Genomic DNA, 13504 nt, shown 5'->3' on the forward strand with positions numbered 1-13504 from the left:
AGCAGGAATACCTGTTAGCACTGGATCGTTTTGTAGGGAGAAGCCTATTTACATAAGCATTAATGGGAAAAGAATGTTACAATTATAAGATTGCTCAGTGCTGAGCCAATTTACATCGTAATAATGCTTGGAGCCCTGCAAACATTAATGAGCATGCCCCTCCTTGCTAGCTGCCAGTGTCCATGAAAATATTATTGCTGAGCCCATGGCAAAATCCAGGGGCACTCACCATTAAGAAGTGATCTGTATGTCTGGAGTAAAAATAGCTTCAGATGCAGGGGAAATATTTTGACTGCATGCTAATTTGGCAAAGATTCATGAGATTCAGACTTCTAGGAAATTAAAAAGTGTCTCTAAGTGTGGTGCAAAATGAACAGAATGTCTGCTATCTGCTGAGCACAAGGGCTTTTTTGATCTTCCTCACATTGTATCTTGTTCATTGTGGCTTTGACCCTATTATCTGCTTTACCAGCAGGGGAGTGGATGTTGCTTGCTAGTCATTTTACAGGCTCTTCTCTTGTGGTTATCTCTTATGGTGTTTTATTTCCCATTTATAAATGAGTCAACTAAGGCGGTGATACCACATCAGTGCTATGATGCTCGTTATTGCTAATTTGCTTTTTATTTCATTCCACTGCTGTATGAGCAGACAAGCTTCCACTCATCAGCCCTATCCTCCTCTGTCCTTAGAAATACAACCTACTGCAGCAAAGTTGCGTTTCCCTTGGAGGTTGTTCCAAAAGACCAACATTCTTGTGTGAGCCATTCAGTAAAACCCACTGAACAGATGTTCTACTTGGAGGACACCAGTGAGATCATATGTCCAGATATTGATGGGTTTTACCCTGCTAGCATAACACCAACTGTCCAGTGGTACTTGGTAAGAAGGACTTATCTGGGTCTTGGGGGAATGCAGTGTTGTATCTGAAAAAGCAATAGCTGGCACAAGATTAATGGAGCTGTGTTTTGGAGTCTCTCCAGTGGTGAAGCTGGTAATGAAACTTTACTAATTTTAAGAGCTTTGTTTCCATTGACTTCAAGGGTAAAAGTGCTCCGGGAAGGGAACTGAGAACTAACACTGAAGCTTTTTTGACCTGGTGTGCACAAGTGGAGAATATTTTAGTAGGGATTTAGGAACCTCAGTTCAGCTGCAGACAGTATACTTGACCTGCTGCATGAGCCAGTCACAATCCCTGTAAAGGAAACTGTGATACATATTATTTCTTTTTTTATTATTATTATTTTTTTAAAACAAACAAACCAACCAGGTCCTAATGAAAAATACATCATTTAACAAAATCCTTTGAGGTCAGGAAGTGAAGTTTATATTGGGCCCCTGCATGGGTGCCCTGTTTGACCCAATTCAGCAAGATTTTTTCTGAAGATGAGACACACCTACCCCACCCTCTGTAGTGCTCTGATAATTAGGCTGTCTCCAGCCATCCTCAGGCTCTTGCCTGCAGAATTACTACTCAATTTTATGAAATTTTGGCCTCAGTGTTTTTCTCTAGGTGGATGCCTTTATTCAAGAGAGAATAAGAATTATCAGGGGATGTGCAGCCAGAAGGTTGTGGGACTGAATTATCCTTATGAAGTGCTTTTGAATTTCTTGGTAGAAGGTTCTGTCTGAGTGAATTTAATAATAAAATAAGTTTGGAACAAATTTATCTACTGTTTTAAAATAAAATAATAAAAATTAACACGCCAAAAGAAAAAAAAAACAGCTTTAAAAATCTTCATGAAAAATTCACTTTTGTTTCCAAGAGAAGCAGTTTCACTCCAGTAGTTGAAATGCTTTACTAGTACCATTTATTGAAATTCTCATCTCGACAGTCAATTAGCAGAATGAAACAAAAAGCCCCATGGAAATAATTTTTTAGGCAGCAACTCGTCCCATGCCTAATAAAAATCATTAAAAATGGTATATGACTCCTGTCTTAAACTGCCCCATTAGTATATATCTGGTTTGGAAATACACCATTCAGAAATAATATCTCAGAAAATGTGCACATCTTTAGTTTTTATGACAATCAAGCTGTTATCTGCATAACACTTTTCAGAAAAGGGGTCTCTATCTTGGCACTTGGCAGAGGTTTTCTGCCTCTCCTGACAGAAAGAAATGAGTTAAGGTTTCTGTGCTACAGATTCTTGCTAGCCATTTGCCAGTTTTGAGGCCTCATCCTCAGCTGAAGCCAAGGTGGGTAGCTTGATTAGTCCCAAAAGAGTGAGACATTGTGACATCAATGGGGGACACGTCCTTTAGTCTTAGTATCCATTTATGAATAGATCAGCATTTTCTTCCTGTCTCTTTTTACTTTCACTCTTCACTCTGCTGAGTTGCTTACCTTGATTTCAAATGTACTTCTGGATCAGAGATCCCTCTTTTACAAAACTTTCTGCATTTAAGATGAGATAAAACTACGAGGGTCATCTGCATCATCACCTCTTTTCCAAGGTGAACGTGCCAGTCTGTATTCCAACATGCTCGAAGTTCATGGTGTTTAGGTCTGACCTACAACACAATCCCAAGTATAATATTAATAATTTAAAGGCAGATATTTGTTGTAGCATTAAACCAATATCTTTACTCTTGAATCACAAAACTGAAGTGTTTTTCTGCCTTATTCCAGAACTGCAACTTGGTGGATGGCTTCTATGAGCGATACGTCCATGGGCCCAGGCTTGTCATTGGCATTGTCCGCAGTGTGTACAGAGGGAATTACACCTGTATTGTGACTTTTAAGGACCGTGGAAGAACCTATACTCTCACCAGAACCATAAATATGAAGGTGGTGGGTAAGAATGACTTTAAAATCTTGCAAAATGCTGGTGGATAACTGCAGAAGTGGTGAAAAGAGCTAGAAGAGTCCCTCAGGGGAGCCATTTGTGGTTGTGCTTAATCTGCATTACTTAGCTGACCTGGTATATTTTTGCTTGCTGGGGTCAGCCTCATATGACTACCCAGGACATGCTGCAGTGAAGGTTCTGCCCACCTCTATGTCAAATGCCCAGATAGCACAGAGGGTGACCAGGTTCAGGCTGCTGAGGTACAGGCTATGAGGTGGCCAGGGGTACCCTCTGCTGGCATGTGAATGCATAACCCTGGCTGTGTCTCCAGTGCCCTTTGCTCATCATTATTTGTGGGATTGTCCCATTATAGACAACTTGTCTCAGTGGTCTTGCAGTCTCAAAGTCTTGTGTTTCTGAGGCTGAGACTGTTAATCAGCCAGGCAGGGCTCCAGTTACCCAGCCCAGTGCTTGGACAGGTCTGTCCCAGGCACATGGGCTCAGCTTACCTGCCAGGGAATTGTAGACAGAGATTAAAAACCTGGTGAACAGTAGAGCATGTGCTGAGTCCCATGGCAACATTTGCTTTAGGGCTGAATTAAACACTTGCAACAGGAAATTATGTTATTGTATTTTAGAAGCAGCAATGAAAAGAAATTGGTACAGGTTGTGTCTTGCGGGAGATGTTGAGCGGGAGGTGAGGGGTGTGGAGCTCTTCTGATGAGAGAGCCCAAAAAACTTGACTCACCCTAAACTTTGGAGAAGCCTCAAAATATGGGACTGGCCCTGAATTTGTGAAGTAGTATTAGATTTGTCATGGAACTCTGCAGCAGAATTGTATCACAAGTTAGACTGGGGTGTGTGCAGCAGGATTCAAGGGCAGTAGAAGTGAGGCTGCAAGGATCCCATGTTCTCATGAAGTCTGGGCCCCATGAGGGGCTCTCTCTTCTCTCCCACAGGATCTCCAAACAAGGCCTTGCCACCACAATTCGTCTCACCAAATGAGAAAGTTGTCTATGAACTGGAAGCAGGTAAACTGCAATGCTGGCTGCCTGCTGTGGCTGCCCTGCCCTGCCCTGCCTGCTGGGATGAGGAGACCCAGCCAGTCACAGAGGCTCTCCTCTTCCACTGCATCTCTCCTGCTTTCCCTCACAGAGCACACAAGCTGCCACGACTTGCCTGGCAGGCAGTGTGGGATGCCAGCTTTCAATACCAGAATAGGAGAGCACAGTTTTGTAACTTTATTTTTGCAAGCATAAATAGACAGTCAGGGATGGAGGTGCAAGACTGCAGCTGCAGAAGCAGGTAAAATGGGGACCCCCTCAGCTGCTTAGAGAAATTCCTGTAGGACCTTGTCTCAGCCCTGTCCCTGGCTGTGGTTTGCACCAGTCCTCCCTCATTTGGCCTCTCAGTGGCTTCAGCCTTCTGGCTGCTTCTTGCTCATCTCCTCTCCTTTTTTGGCTTTTTACTTCCTAATTGTAGCAGCTCTCCTTTGGCTGGCCTCACAGCATTGTGTAATGGGGCACCACACCTCTTTCCCCACCCCATTGGTTTAGACTGCTAGCTCTTTGGAGTAATTCCATATATTGAATGTCTCTTGTACCATTACATTGCTGTAATAAATGTGGTGCCAATAACGATGATTAGCAGAAAAATCTTCACTTTTAAAGCACAGCTTTTCTGGCTCTGAAAGACAGACTTTCTTCCATAGTCACTCTATAAGAAAAAATCACTTAAGGGCTGGTCACAAAGATTTTCACTCTCCCAAGTTTGATCTTGAGGGGAAGGTAAATGCCTGAACAAATTTTTCCATACCTAAGTGTTTTTATGGATCTGGATCCTTTATGGCATCTCTCTCCTGTGCAGTGGGAATGATTAACACTGCCTGGCTTTCCAAGGAAGCTGTTAGCATGGAGCATTTCCCTTTAGCTTGGGTCAGTTGGTGCAGTGAAGGAGTTTGTAACACATTTGTGAAAACAGGATGGTTTTTCTTATTGATTTGTCTGTTGTAAATTGGGTCTGGTGTGTTAAACTGTTAGCAGGTGTCTGAAGGCAGATGCTGGCCTCATTCCCTCCTGAAGGGAGACAGATCTTAGGCTGGTAGGATCACTGGGAAGCACAGAAGTCAGGATGATGCTGTTCCTTTCTTCCTAGGAGACGACCTTGTTCTGTCCTGTGAGGTCTTCTTTACCTTCTTGAAGGACTCCCGAACTGAGGTGTGGTGGACCATAGATGGGAAAAACACAGATGACATCATGGACCCCAAGATAAAAGTAACACAAAGGTAACATAGCTATGTGAACCTTCATTTGTATCTAACCTTCTCTTGGGTACTGATGGGGGGTGAGGGTGCAGACATGCAACAGTCCCGTTTTCACTTGCAAGGGAGTGTGGAGTCCTCCACTTCCCTGATAATCAGAACCCCCTGTGTCTGCTCCATGCCCTGATGAGCACCAGGAGATCCAGGGAGGAGGCCTCCAGACCTGGACAGTGTTTTTTTTGTACAGAAGGATTTGAGGGAGCTTTGTGTGCCAGTACACATCTTCATCTGTTCAGATCCTGGTCCTGATGCAAACAGCTGGTGCTATTGTGGGACTTCTAAAACAGGGGCAGAGACAATTTTATTTAAAGGAATGTTCCTGAATAGCTTAAGTGATAAAAACAGTTTCAAAAAACAGAGGCTGAGAACAAAAATGTGGTATCATACGTAGTATTAATTAGGAGAGTAAATGTTCCATTACATGATGAACCTGAAGAAGTTCAGAGTCCTGTTTGGTGGGTGTTGAATTACTTGTGGAAGGCAGTTGCTGCCCCAGTTGGTTTCCAAACCTGTGTAGAAAAAGGAAGGGCAAGAGCAAATACTATTATCCCCATTTTGCAGATGATCAGGCAGAGAGGGACAAAGCAACTCATCCAGGATTGCACAGGGAAAGTAACTTGGGCTCTGAATCGTGAGTTCATGAGATCTTGTTGCTTTGTAGGCAAGAACTTTCTTCATCTCTAAAATGCAATTTGACACAGCTGCAATGAGAAAACTGGGAAAATAAATATTAAGGAAAATCAGATAAAAGAACAGCTGCATCTGTATTAAAATTTGAAGTGTATATTGATTTATAAATAACAGTTTAGGTGTTTTTGTTTCATTTTTTAAGAAAGAATCGGGTTATATCAGACACAGGAGTATCTGTTGCTAAGAACTTGCTGCAGTTTCACATATGTAATGTACTAGTTTTTCTCTTACAGTGAAATTACTAGAGATTTTGAAGACAAAACTGTCATAAGGACTTTAACAGTTGCAAAAGCCACACCAGAGGACTTGAAACGGAATTATACTTGCTATGCTAGAAATGCCAAAGGCGAGGACCATAGCCAGGCCATGGTGCGCATGAAAGGTAAAATACCTGCAGAGCACGGGTGTGAAATGAGGCATGTCCAGAGAGGAATGTCTCAGTCCTTGCCATACAAAACAGTAGGGGGACAAATAATTTCATCAAGCCTTTGTCCCTAGCCCATGCTGTCCTGTGTGCACTTCTGTGTTATTGCTGTCATCCTGCACCACATCTCGGAGGCAGGGAGCAAGGGACGTGTGTCACGTTTACCCTGCCATGGTCAAGTACCTGGGGGGAGAGAGGGGTGGATAGGCCTGTTGTTCTCATCCCATCCATGTACCACAACTGAAGCAGACCCGAAGGGATAGGCTGCTTGAAATAATTTCAGGTTACTTGATTGTGTGAGGGTTTTGTGGGATGCAGCAGCTACCAGTTGACATCCTCCAGAACGCAGACTGCACTCCTTGATGTTGCTCAGGAAGTGAGACAGTCAAACCATGACACTGTGTTTTTCTTTGTTGCTGTGATGATGCTCCAGTCTAGAGCCATCTCAGCATGGATAGTATGGACTGACCCAGCTCTGTTCAGTGTGGGTTTTTTCCTGCAGCTTTTGTTCATCAAAGATTTTGTACCTGCTTCCCAGACCCACCTCTCAGTAATAATAACTGAGCCTTCACTGTAAGTATGTGAGGTTTCCTGATTAAGGTGGATATTTCTGCCTCTTTATGAACCTCATCTGAAACTTCAACACCTGCTTACTGTAGGTTGGACCTTCCCTCCCCATAAGGAGTGCTGCCCTGCCTTGTGTAGCTCATGCTAGACACCACCTTCCCTCCACTCTGCCCTGTTAGCATGGGAAGCCTGACTGAGGTCTTTACTGGAAGAGCTCTTTCTTTTTCTTCTTGGTAACTGTACTCCTTCCTTTTTAGTCCCATTCTTTTGTGACAAACCATTGACAAACCATCATCAGGAAGGAACAACAGACCAAACACACAACTGAGAGAGGCAGAATCCATCTACCAGCGTGTTCATCCTACATACATAATTCTTCTGGGATGATGGTGTTTGTACACGTAGCAGAAGTGAATCTAAAATCTTCAGATTGTTTCTCTACACAGCAGTGCTTAAATGCTGTTTTCTAGAGGACTGATCTGCACTATCCTCTCTCTTCCTCTGTGTGCACTTGGGCAATTGAGTGGGTTTGCTCTGAGCAGACCTTGTTACTCACCACCCCTCCTTTCTCTTCTGTTCCACAGTAAAACCCAAGAACCATCTCCACCACTGCTAGCAAAGCAACTTTATGCTAAGCTCACTGCAGACAATCCCATTGCACATGGGAACATTAAGCATGCCAGAACTTAACCCCTCAGCACTTCTCTTCCAGTTTTTAGCAAGCAGCTATATATGTTGGCTCCAGCTCTTCCACTACATCAGTTTATGTATGTTTCCTGCTTTTTTCTGGATTGTTTCCTTCTCCATCTTATGTTGCTCCTTCTGTTGCTCATCACCTAATGAAAGTTGTTAAGTTCCTTCCATTTTCTTTTTTGTAAATCAGTTTCTAATAAAACTTCTTAAATCTTGGAATGTGGTGGTTTCCACTCACTACTGTTCTTTTATAATGCAGTTTGTCAGTGTGCATGTCAGCTGCCTCCTGAATTGCCATAAAAATGGAGTTGCTCAGGGAAACAGAACTGTTAGGTTCTGTCCTTAATACAAAGAAGCAGCTGTTGTGACAGACACTGAGTTGGAGGGCGAGCCTGTGGTGTTGTGGCTTGATGTCCACAGGTTGTCCTGTTTGTTTGCAAGCATTTCAGCTTTTCTGTAAAGAACTCCGATTCTTCTTCCCTGGTAGAAAACAATCAGACCACGGCTAGTTTATATCCTGGCTCTCACTCTGGGGCAAGCCACAAAAGCTGTGTGTGTTTTTCATGGGGAAGGAAAATATAGACCATTGCCTTTATTTGGCTGCAGGTGAGCTTTGTTCTCCTAGAAGTAAATGCTGTTGTGTTGCCCAAGACTTTGCATATACTGCCGAGAAGGCCATGTTCATGAGCTGGCTTTGGATCATGCAGGTGGTTTCCATCAACAGGTCATTCTTCTGTCTGGCTGCTCCCAGGGTCTTTCTCAGAGACAAAAATCCATCCTGAGCTTTGACTTGTTCTGTCAGCCCAACCAGACCTAGTGACCGAGAAAGGGAACTCCAGGGTGGCCAGCTATCATGTATCCTGCCAGAAAAGCCTTGGTTTGGCCACCTCCCTCTGAAGGGCCAACATGGCTCTTGGCGATTCCTCTGTGGTGTTTGGCTGCATGTGACACAAGCTTTTTCCTGATTAGCTGAAGGCCCTACCTCTTCTGTAAATCAGACCCCCTCTTTCTTTTTTGAACCCAGTTGTAGCACCGAAATACACCGTGGAGCTGGCCTGTGGACTGGGGGCAACCATCCTGCTCGTTGTGGTGTTGATAGTCATCTATCATGTTTATTGGCTTGAAATGGTCCTCTTCTATCGGGCTCATTTTGGAACAGATGAAACCATTCTAGGTAAGGAGTTAAAGGGCTTACATTTATTTTATCCTGCTACAGGCCAGACAGTTTTCAAACTGTCTGGAATTTTCATACAAGCTATTTTTAACACTCTTCACAGCATAATGACATCTTGGCCTTCCATTTCTCTACCTGCATTCAGTTGTGTGGATCATTTTAGAGTAAGAGGGAGTCAGGCTTGGGTCAGGGGAAAGCAGAGAGAAGTCCTCTGCATTCTCAGCAGAGGTGAAGCATGGACACATCAGGCTCCCTGGGACACTGCCCTGCTGATGGGTAGCTGTTTAATCCAATTTAAATGGTCAAGGTAAGTCACTGAGTTCCAGCAAGTCCCTGGTTATCTCTGGTGACTCTGTGTCTCAATTCATGAATCCAGGATTATTTGCTTTAAAATGTGGGAAGGTATTGAAAAGGATGCATCTGGAAATCACCCTTCTGTCCTCAGTTCTTCCACAGCTTCCCTGGGATACTGGGAGTTCACCTCCTGGGACTCTGAGCTGAGATTTCTTCCTCTGTAGGATGAGGAGGGTGTGGGAGCCCTTGCAGCTTGTGGTGTGAACCTGCCAAAGGGGTGTGATGGCTCCTGGAGGGTGTAGGCAGAGTGCAAGTCTCTGTCTGGTGTGACCGCTCATGCAGATAGACAGCAAGGAGAGGAAGCAACGTCAGAGGTATCAAAAGACAAAAGGATCCTGTGGATCCTTTGTGGACAGAATGCTGTGGTTTTGTGTGCCTTCAGCAACCCAGCAGTGTCTGAGTACCTGCACGTTCAGGCTGTGCAGACAGGGGTAGCACTGCTGTGTTTCAACTATGGAAATTGATGTGTTTTACCTTTGCGGCCAGAGCTCAAATCGAGCCATTGTATCTGCTTCTCCTGTGAGGCAAAGGCTCAGCATATGCAGGATCACAAGTGTCTCTTCTGCCCTTTGTTTCCCTGCACCCCCACACCCAGACGGGAAGGAGTACGACGTGTACGTGTCCTACGCACGCAACGCAGAGGAGGAGGAGTTTGTGCTGCTGACCTTGCGAGGAGTCCTGGAGAATGAGTTTGGGTACAAGCTGTGTATCTTCGACAGAGACAGCCTCCCTGGGGGAAGTGAGTATTTCACAGGGTGCTATGTTCCACGTGTGTCCTCTATTATTTTTTGTGGTGCTGATAGTTGATAGGAACTGGCCTATCCAGTTTAACTTTACTCTTTATTTTTTCCCATCTCCTTTAATAGTCTCTGGTATCTTCTAACACTTTTGCTTCACATAACAATGTTACAGATGCTCCAGGCCACCAAAAAAAGGCTGCAGTGGGGAAGTGGTGGTTATTGGTTGTTTCAGTTGCTCTCGCTAGGAGTGGTGTGGAGGAGTGATTGATCTATCAACATGAGGGACCTGGACCACTGACCTTCATGCGAGCCCTCTGAGCTGCTGTAGAAAAAGGGGACAAAGTCAAGGCTAGAAGGAAAAGAGGAAGAGAGAGTGGGATGCTGAAACAGACTGGTAGCTCTGAGAGAAACAGAGTAATGGTGAGTGAGTGCCTGTAAAAAACAGGAGTGTTTGCTTCAGGGAGGTGTGGAGAGCACCATGCCAACATCAGTGAGAAGAGTGCCCTCCTAGAAGGCCTCATTAATTACAGAGACTGTGTCTCACATGGCATGTAATCATGCTGTAATTAAGAGTGCTTTGTTGCAGATAGTGAGACTCACCTCCTCACTAAGCTGTAGATACCTTTTCCACTGTTTCAAGCTAAATTTGACAGAGCTCTGGACAGAGAGTCTGCTGCAGTGATGCAGGAAATCACCCAGAATGGAAGTTTGTGGAACTCTCCAGAGATGCAATCACACTGGTGTCACAACCAGGGCTCAAATCCAGCCAACACTCAATTTCCAGTGTCCTGGGGCCATATGATCCCTGATGCCTACTTAAAGTTTGAAGCCTGAACTTTTGCCTGTACAAACTGGCCCACTTTGAATTCATGGGCTTTGTGCCAGGACCCAGCTGATAAAGTCCACTGAGGTTGCTTTTTGGAAGGATAGGAGGGACAGCTGGAGTCCCAGCCCAGCTACATGAGAGAGCAGAATAAGTTTGGCATCTCCTAGATCATTGCCAGGACACAGCAACTCTAAGTCTGAAGGCAAATAAATGTGTGCCTCAGGGAACAGGGAGACATCTGCAATCCTGGTACTGTTCCCTCGAGAGAGAGCCTGGATGACATGGCAGGGCACTCTTCAGGCTCTCTTTGCTTGATGCCAGTGGTAGGCTCAGAGCTGGTTTGCTCTAAGCTGTTCTCATCTGTTGCTTCTCTAGACTAACATCTCCCTCCTGTTCTCTCTGCTGTTTCTTGCCATCCTTTCCCTTTGGAGGGTCTTATTTTCCTCCCAGCATGGCTTTCTTGGGCTCCACACCCTTCACCCTCCTCCCAGGAGTGCTCCCATCTGCTTTCTGTGACAACTACTACCAGCCTCAATCCACCTCCAGCCCTCTGGAGCACTGTGGGGGTGGCTTATCATTGCACCCCATTTTCAACACTGCTGAGGCTTCCCTGTTGCTTCTTAACTAGGACTTTACTAATCTCCTTCATAGGGAAGCATGGCAGGCTGGAAAATAGCTTTTGGCAGCTGTTGTCTTGCTTCCAGAGTGTGTGTATGTGTCATGGGTAGAGAGTTATGTTGTCCTTGATGAAGAAACAGTGGGGGATGGATTATCCTGTGAGTTTGCTGACAGCAACTAATCAAACGTGCTTGACAGCTACATTAAGTTGTCTGTCAGTGTTATTTTATTCTCCATTGTATTTTTGACCAGTCAAGAACATTCCTTTGTCAATGAAGTGTGGGAGATCCTGCAGCAGAGGGTAAAAGCACCAGGATTCACACGTACAAGGAATTTTCACATTAATTATAGAAAAGCGCCCAAGGACAATCTACCTGGAGATGTTAGAGAATCAGAGAGGATCTGCACTTACCATGACATGTCTTCAGCTTGAAGAGTGTCACTCTTGGGGCACGTCATGAAAAGTCATAAGAGCAGTTTACTTGTCACTTCTTGAATCTGCTTTCATCAATGATAGCAGCAGGAAAAGCTGGATGAGTAGCAGGAGTTAGGATGGTAGGATCTCCAAAGCAAATTAACCTATGAGGACACTCGGGGAGGACATGGATACTTATTTTGTGTGCTTAGTGTGAGGAAACCAGGGCAAGAGGAACAAAAGGATTACCCAGAGTCATTCTGGACACCTGTCAGTGGATGTTAGTGTAAGCATTCAGGCTTCCCAACATCTCTTTAGGCTCAGTCTTCTCCTTGAGGTCATGTGTTGTCCAGCTGTTTCCTGCTTTGCTCCAGAGAGTCTCTTGCTGCTGTCACTAGAAGGAAGCTAAATCTGAGCCTATCAGAGCAGCCCTCTTGGCCACACTGCATCCTCATTGCTTAGGTGGTGTCACTGCCACATCACACTGCTATTTAGAGGTAACTACCTCAGGCATCTCCATGTAGCATGGAGAGGAAGAAAAACATCTGTAGGTAAGCCTGGGACTGGGAGTACAAGATGTCACTGTATGAGGCAGTGGGTACCAGCCATGGTGTCAGAGGTCCTACCTGCAATTGCTTGCAGGGTTGGGAAGCACCAGTATAGTCTCTAGAGAGGGCCTCCAAGGGATGTTACCATCCCCTTCAAGAGACCCCTAGTGTCACACTAGTGGCTCAGCAGCATGTTCTTGGTCATCACTAACCACTTAAATGTTTCTTTCTCCCAGTTGTCACAGACGAAACCCTGAGCTTCATCCAGAAAAGCCGACGTCTGCTTGTTGTCCTGAGCCCCAACTACGTCTTGCAGGGGACACAGGCCCTGCTGGAGCTCAAGGCTGGTCTAGAGAATATGGCCTCCAAGGGCAACATCAAAGTCATTCTAGTGCAGTACAAAGCCATCAAGAAGAGCAAAGTGAAGGAGCTGAAGCAGGCCAAGGCGGCCTTGACTGTCATTAAATGGAAAGGCGAGAAATCCGAATTCCCAAAGGGCAGATTCTGGAAGCAGTTGAAAGTGGAAATGCCAGTGAAAAAAAATAGCAGGAGTGTGAGCCTTGATGGGCTCATACGTATCCCTGAAAAATGTTTTACACCATCAGAAAACAAAACAAATCAAACTGCAAAATTCCACAAGCTAGGCCAGGAAGTGGGAAGGAACTCAGGATTTTTGCCTTGAAGGACTGTGTCCCAAACACTACAATTTGGAATCTATGCACTGTTCCCAAGCATTTCAGAGGACAGTCATGCCTCCCTGCAGCTTTTCTACTGCCCTGGCAGTAGAGAGACCAAAGATGTATACACCTTCTCTCTGCAGCCAGCACCTTGTGATAGCATGGTATTTGTATAGGCCAGTACTCCTAGATCCAGTTCCTATGGGACCTTCATTGCCATCCAGGACAGAGTTTTCCTCTCCTAGGAAGCTTCACTCCTTCCTGATTGTTGGTCCCTATTGTAGAGTCTGGGGAACATTTTGAAAGGTGGCTCCAACCTAGAGCCTTTCACACATGTCCCAGCCATGTAGTCCTTACCACTGTGGGATCACAGATTTCTGCTTCAGTGGGGGAGTGTGGACTCTTAAGGCTCCTCATCTTTGCTCCCTCTGTTTCTGTAAGCACAGGTGCATTCAGATAGTTCTGCAATGTGAAATGGCTCTTGCAAAAGCATTACAAAACAGTTCCCCTCAGTTCAAGAAGGACAGGGAACTGCTTGAAAGAGTCCAGCGCAGAGCTACAAAGATGGTGAAGGGAGTGGAACATCTCCCTTATGAGGAAAGGCTGAGGGAGCTGGGTCTCTTTAGCTTGGAGAAAAGGAGACTGAGGGGTGACCTCATCAATGTTTACAA

The 13504-nt window shown here is 45.0% G+C and overlaps 1 protein-coding gene across 1 annotated transcript in view; it reads left to right on the top strand.

Moving 5' to 3' along the window:
• Positions 1–12838, top strand: part of IL1RAP (interleukin 1 receptor accessory protein) — a 13302-nt gene extending 464 nt beyond the window's left edge. The window contains exons 2-9 of the mRNA XM_009999921.1: positions 691–880; positions 2631–2796; positions 3747–3818; positions 4942–5071; positions 6031–6179; positions 8506–8655; positions 9605–9748; positions 12393–12838. Of these exons, the coding sequence (XP_009998223.1) occupies positions 691–880; positions 2631–2796; positions 3747–3818; positions 4942–5071; positions 6031–6179; positions 8506–8655; positions 9605–9748; positions 12393–12838 (1447 nt within the window). The remainder of the gene's footprint in view (positions 1–690; positions 881–2630; positions 2797–3746; positions 3819–4941; positions 5072–6030; positions 6180–8505; positions 8656–9604; positions 9749–12392) is intronic.
• The last annotated feature ends 666 nt before the right edge of the window (positions 12839–13504 follow it).

The sequence above is a fragment of the Chaetura pelagica genome, unplaced genomic scaffold, assembly GCF_000747805.2.
Source record: "Chaetura pelagica isolate M959 unplaced genomic scaffold, ChaPel_1.0 scaffold20, whole genome shotgun sequence".
Taxonomy (NCBI): Eukaryota; Metazoa; Chordata; class Aves; order Apodiformes; family Apodidae; genus Chaetura; species Chaetura pelagica.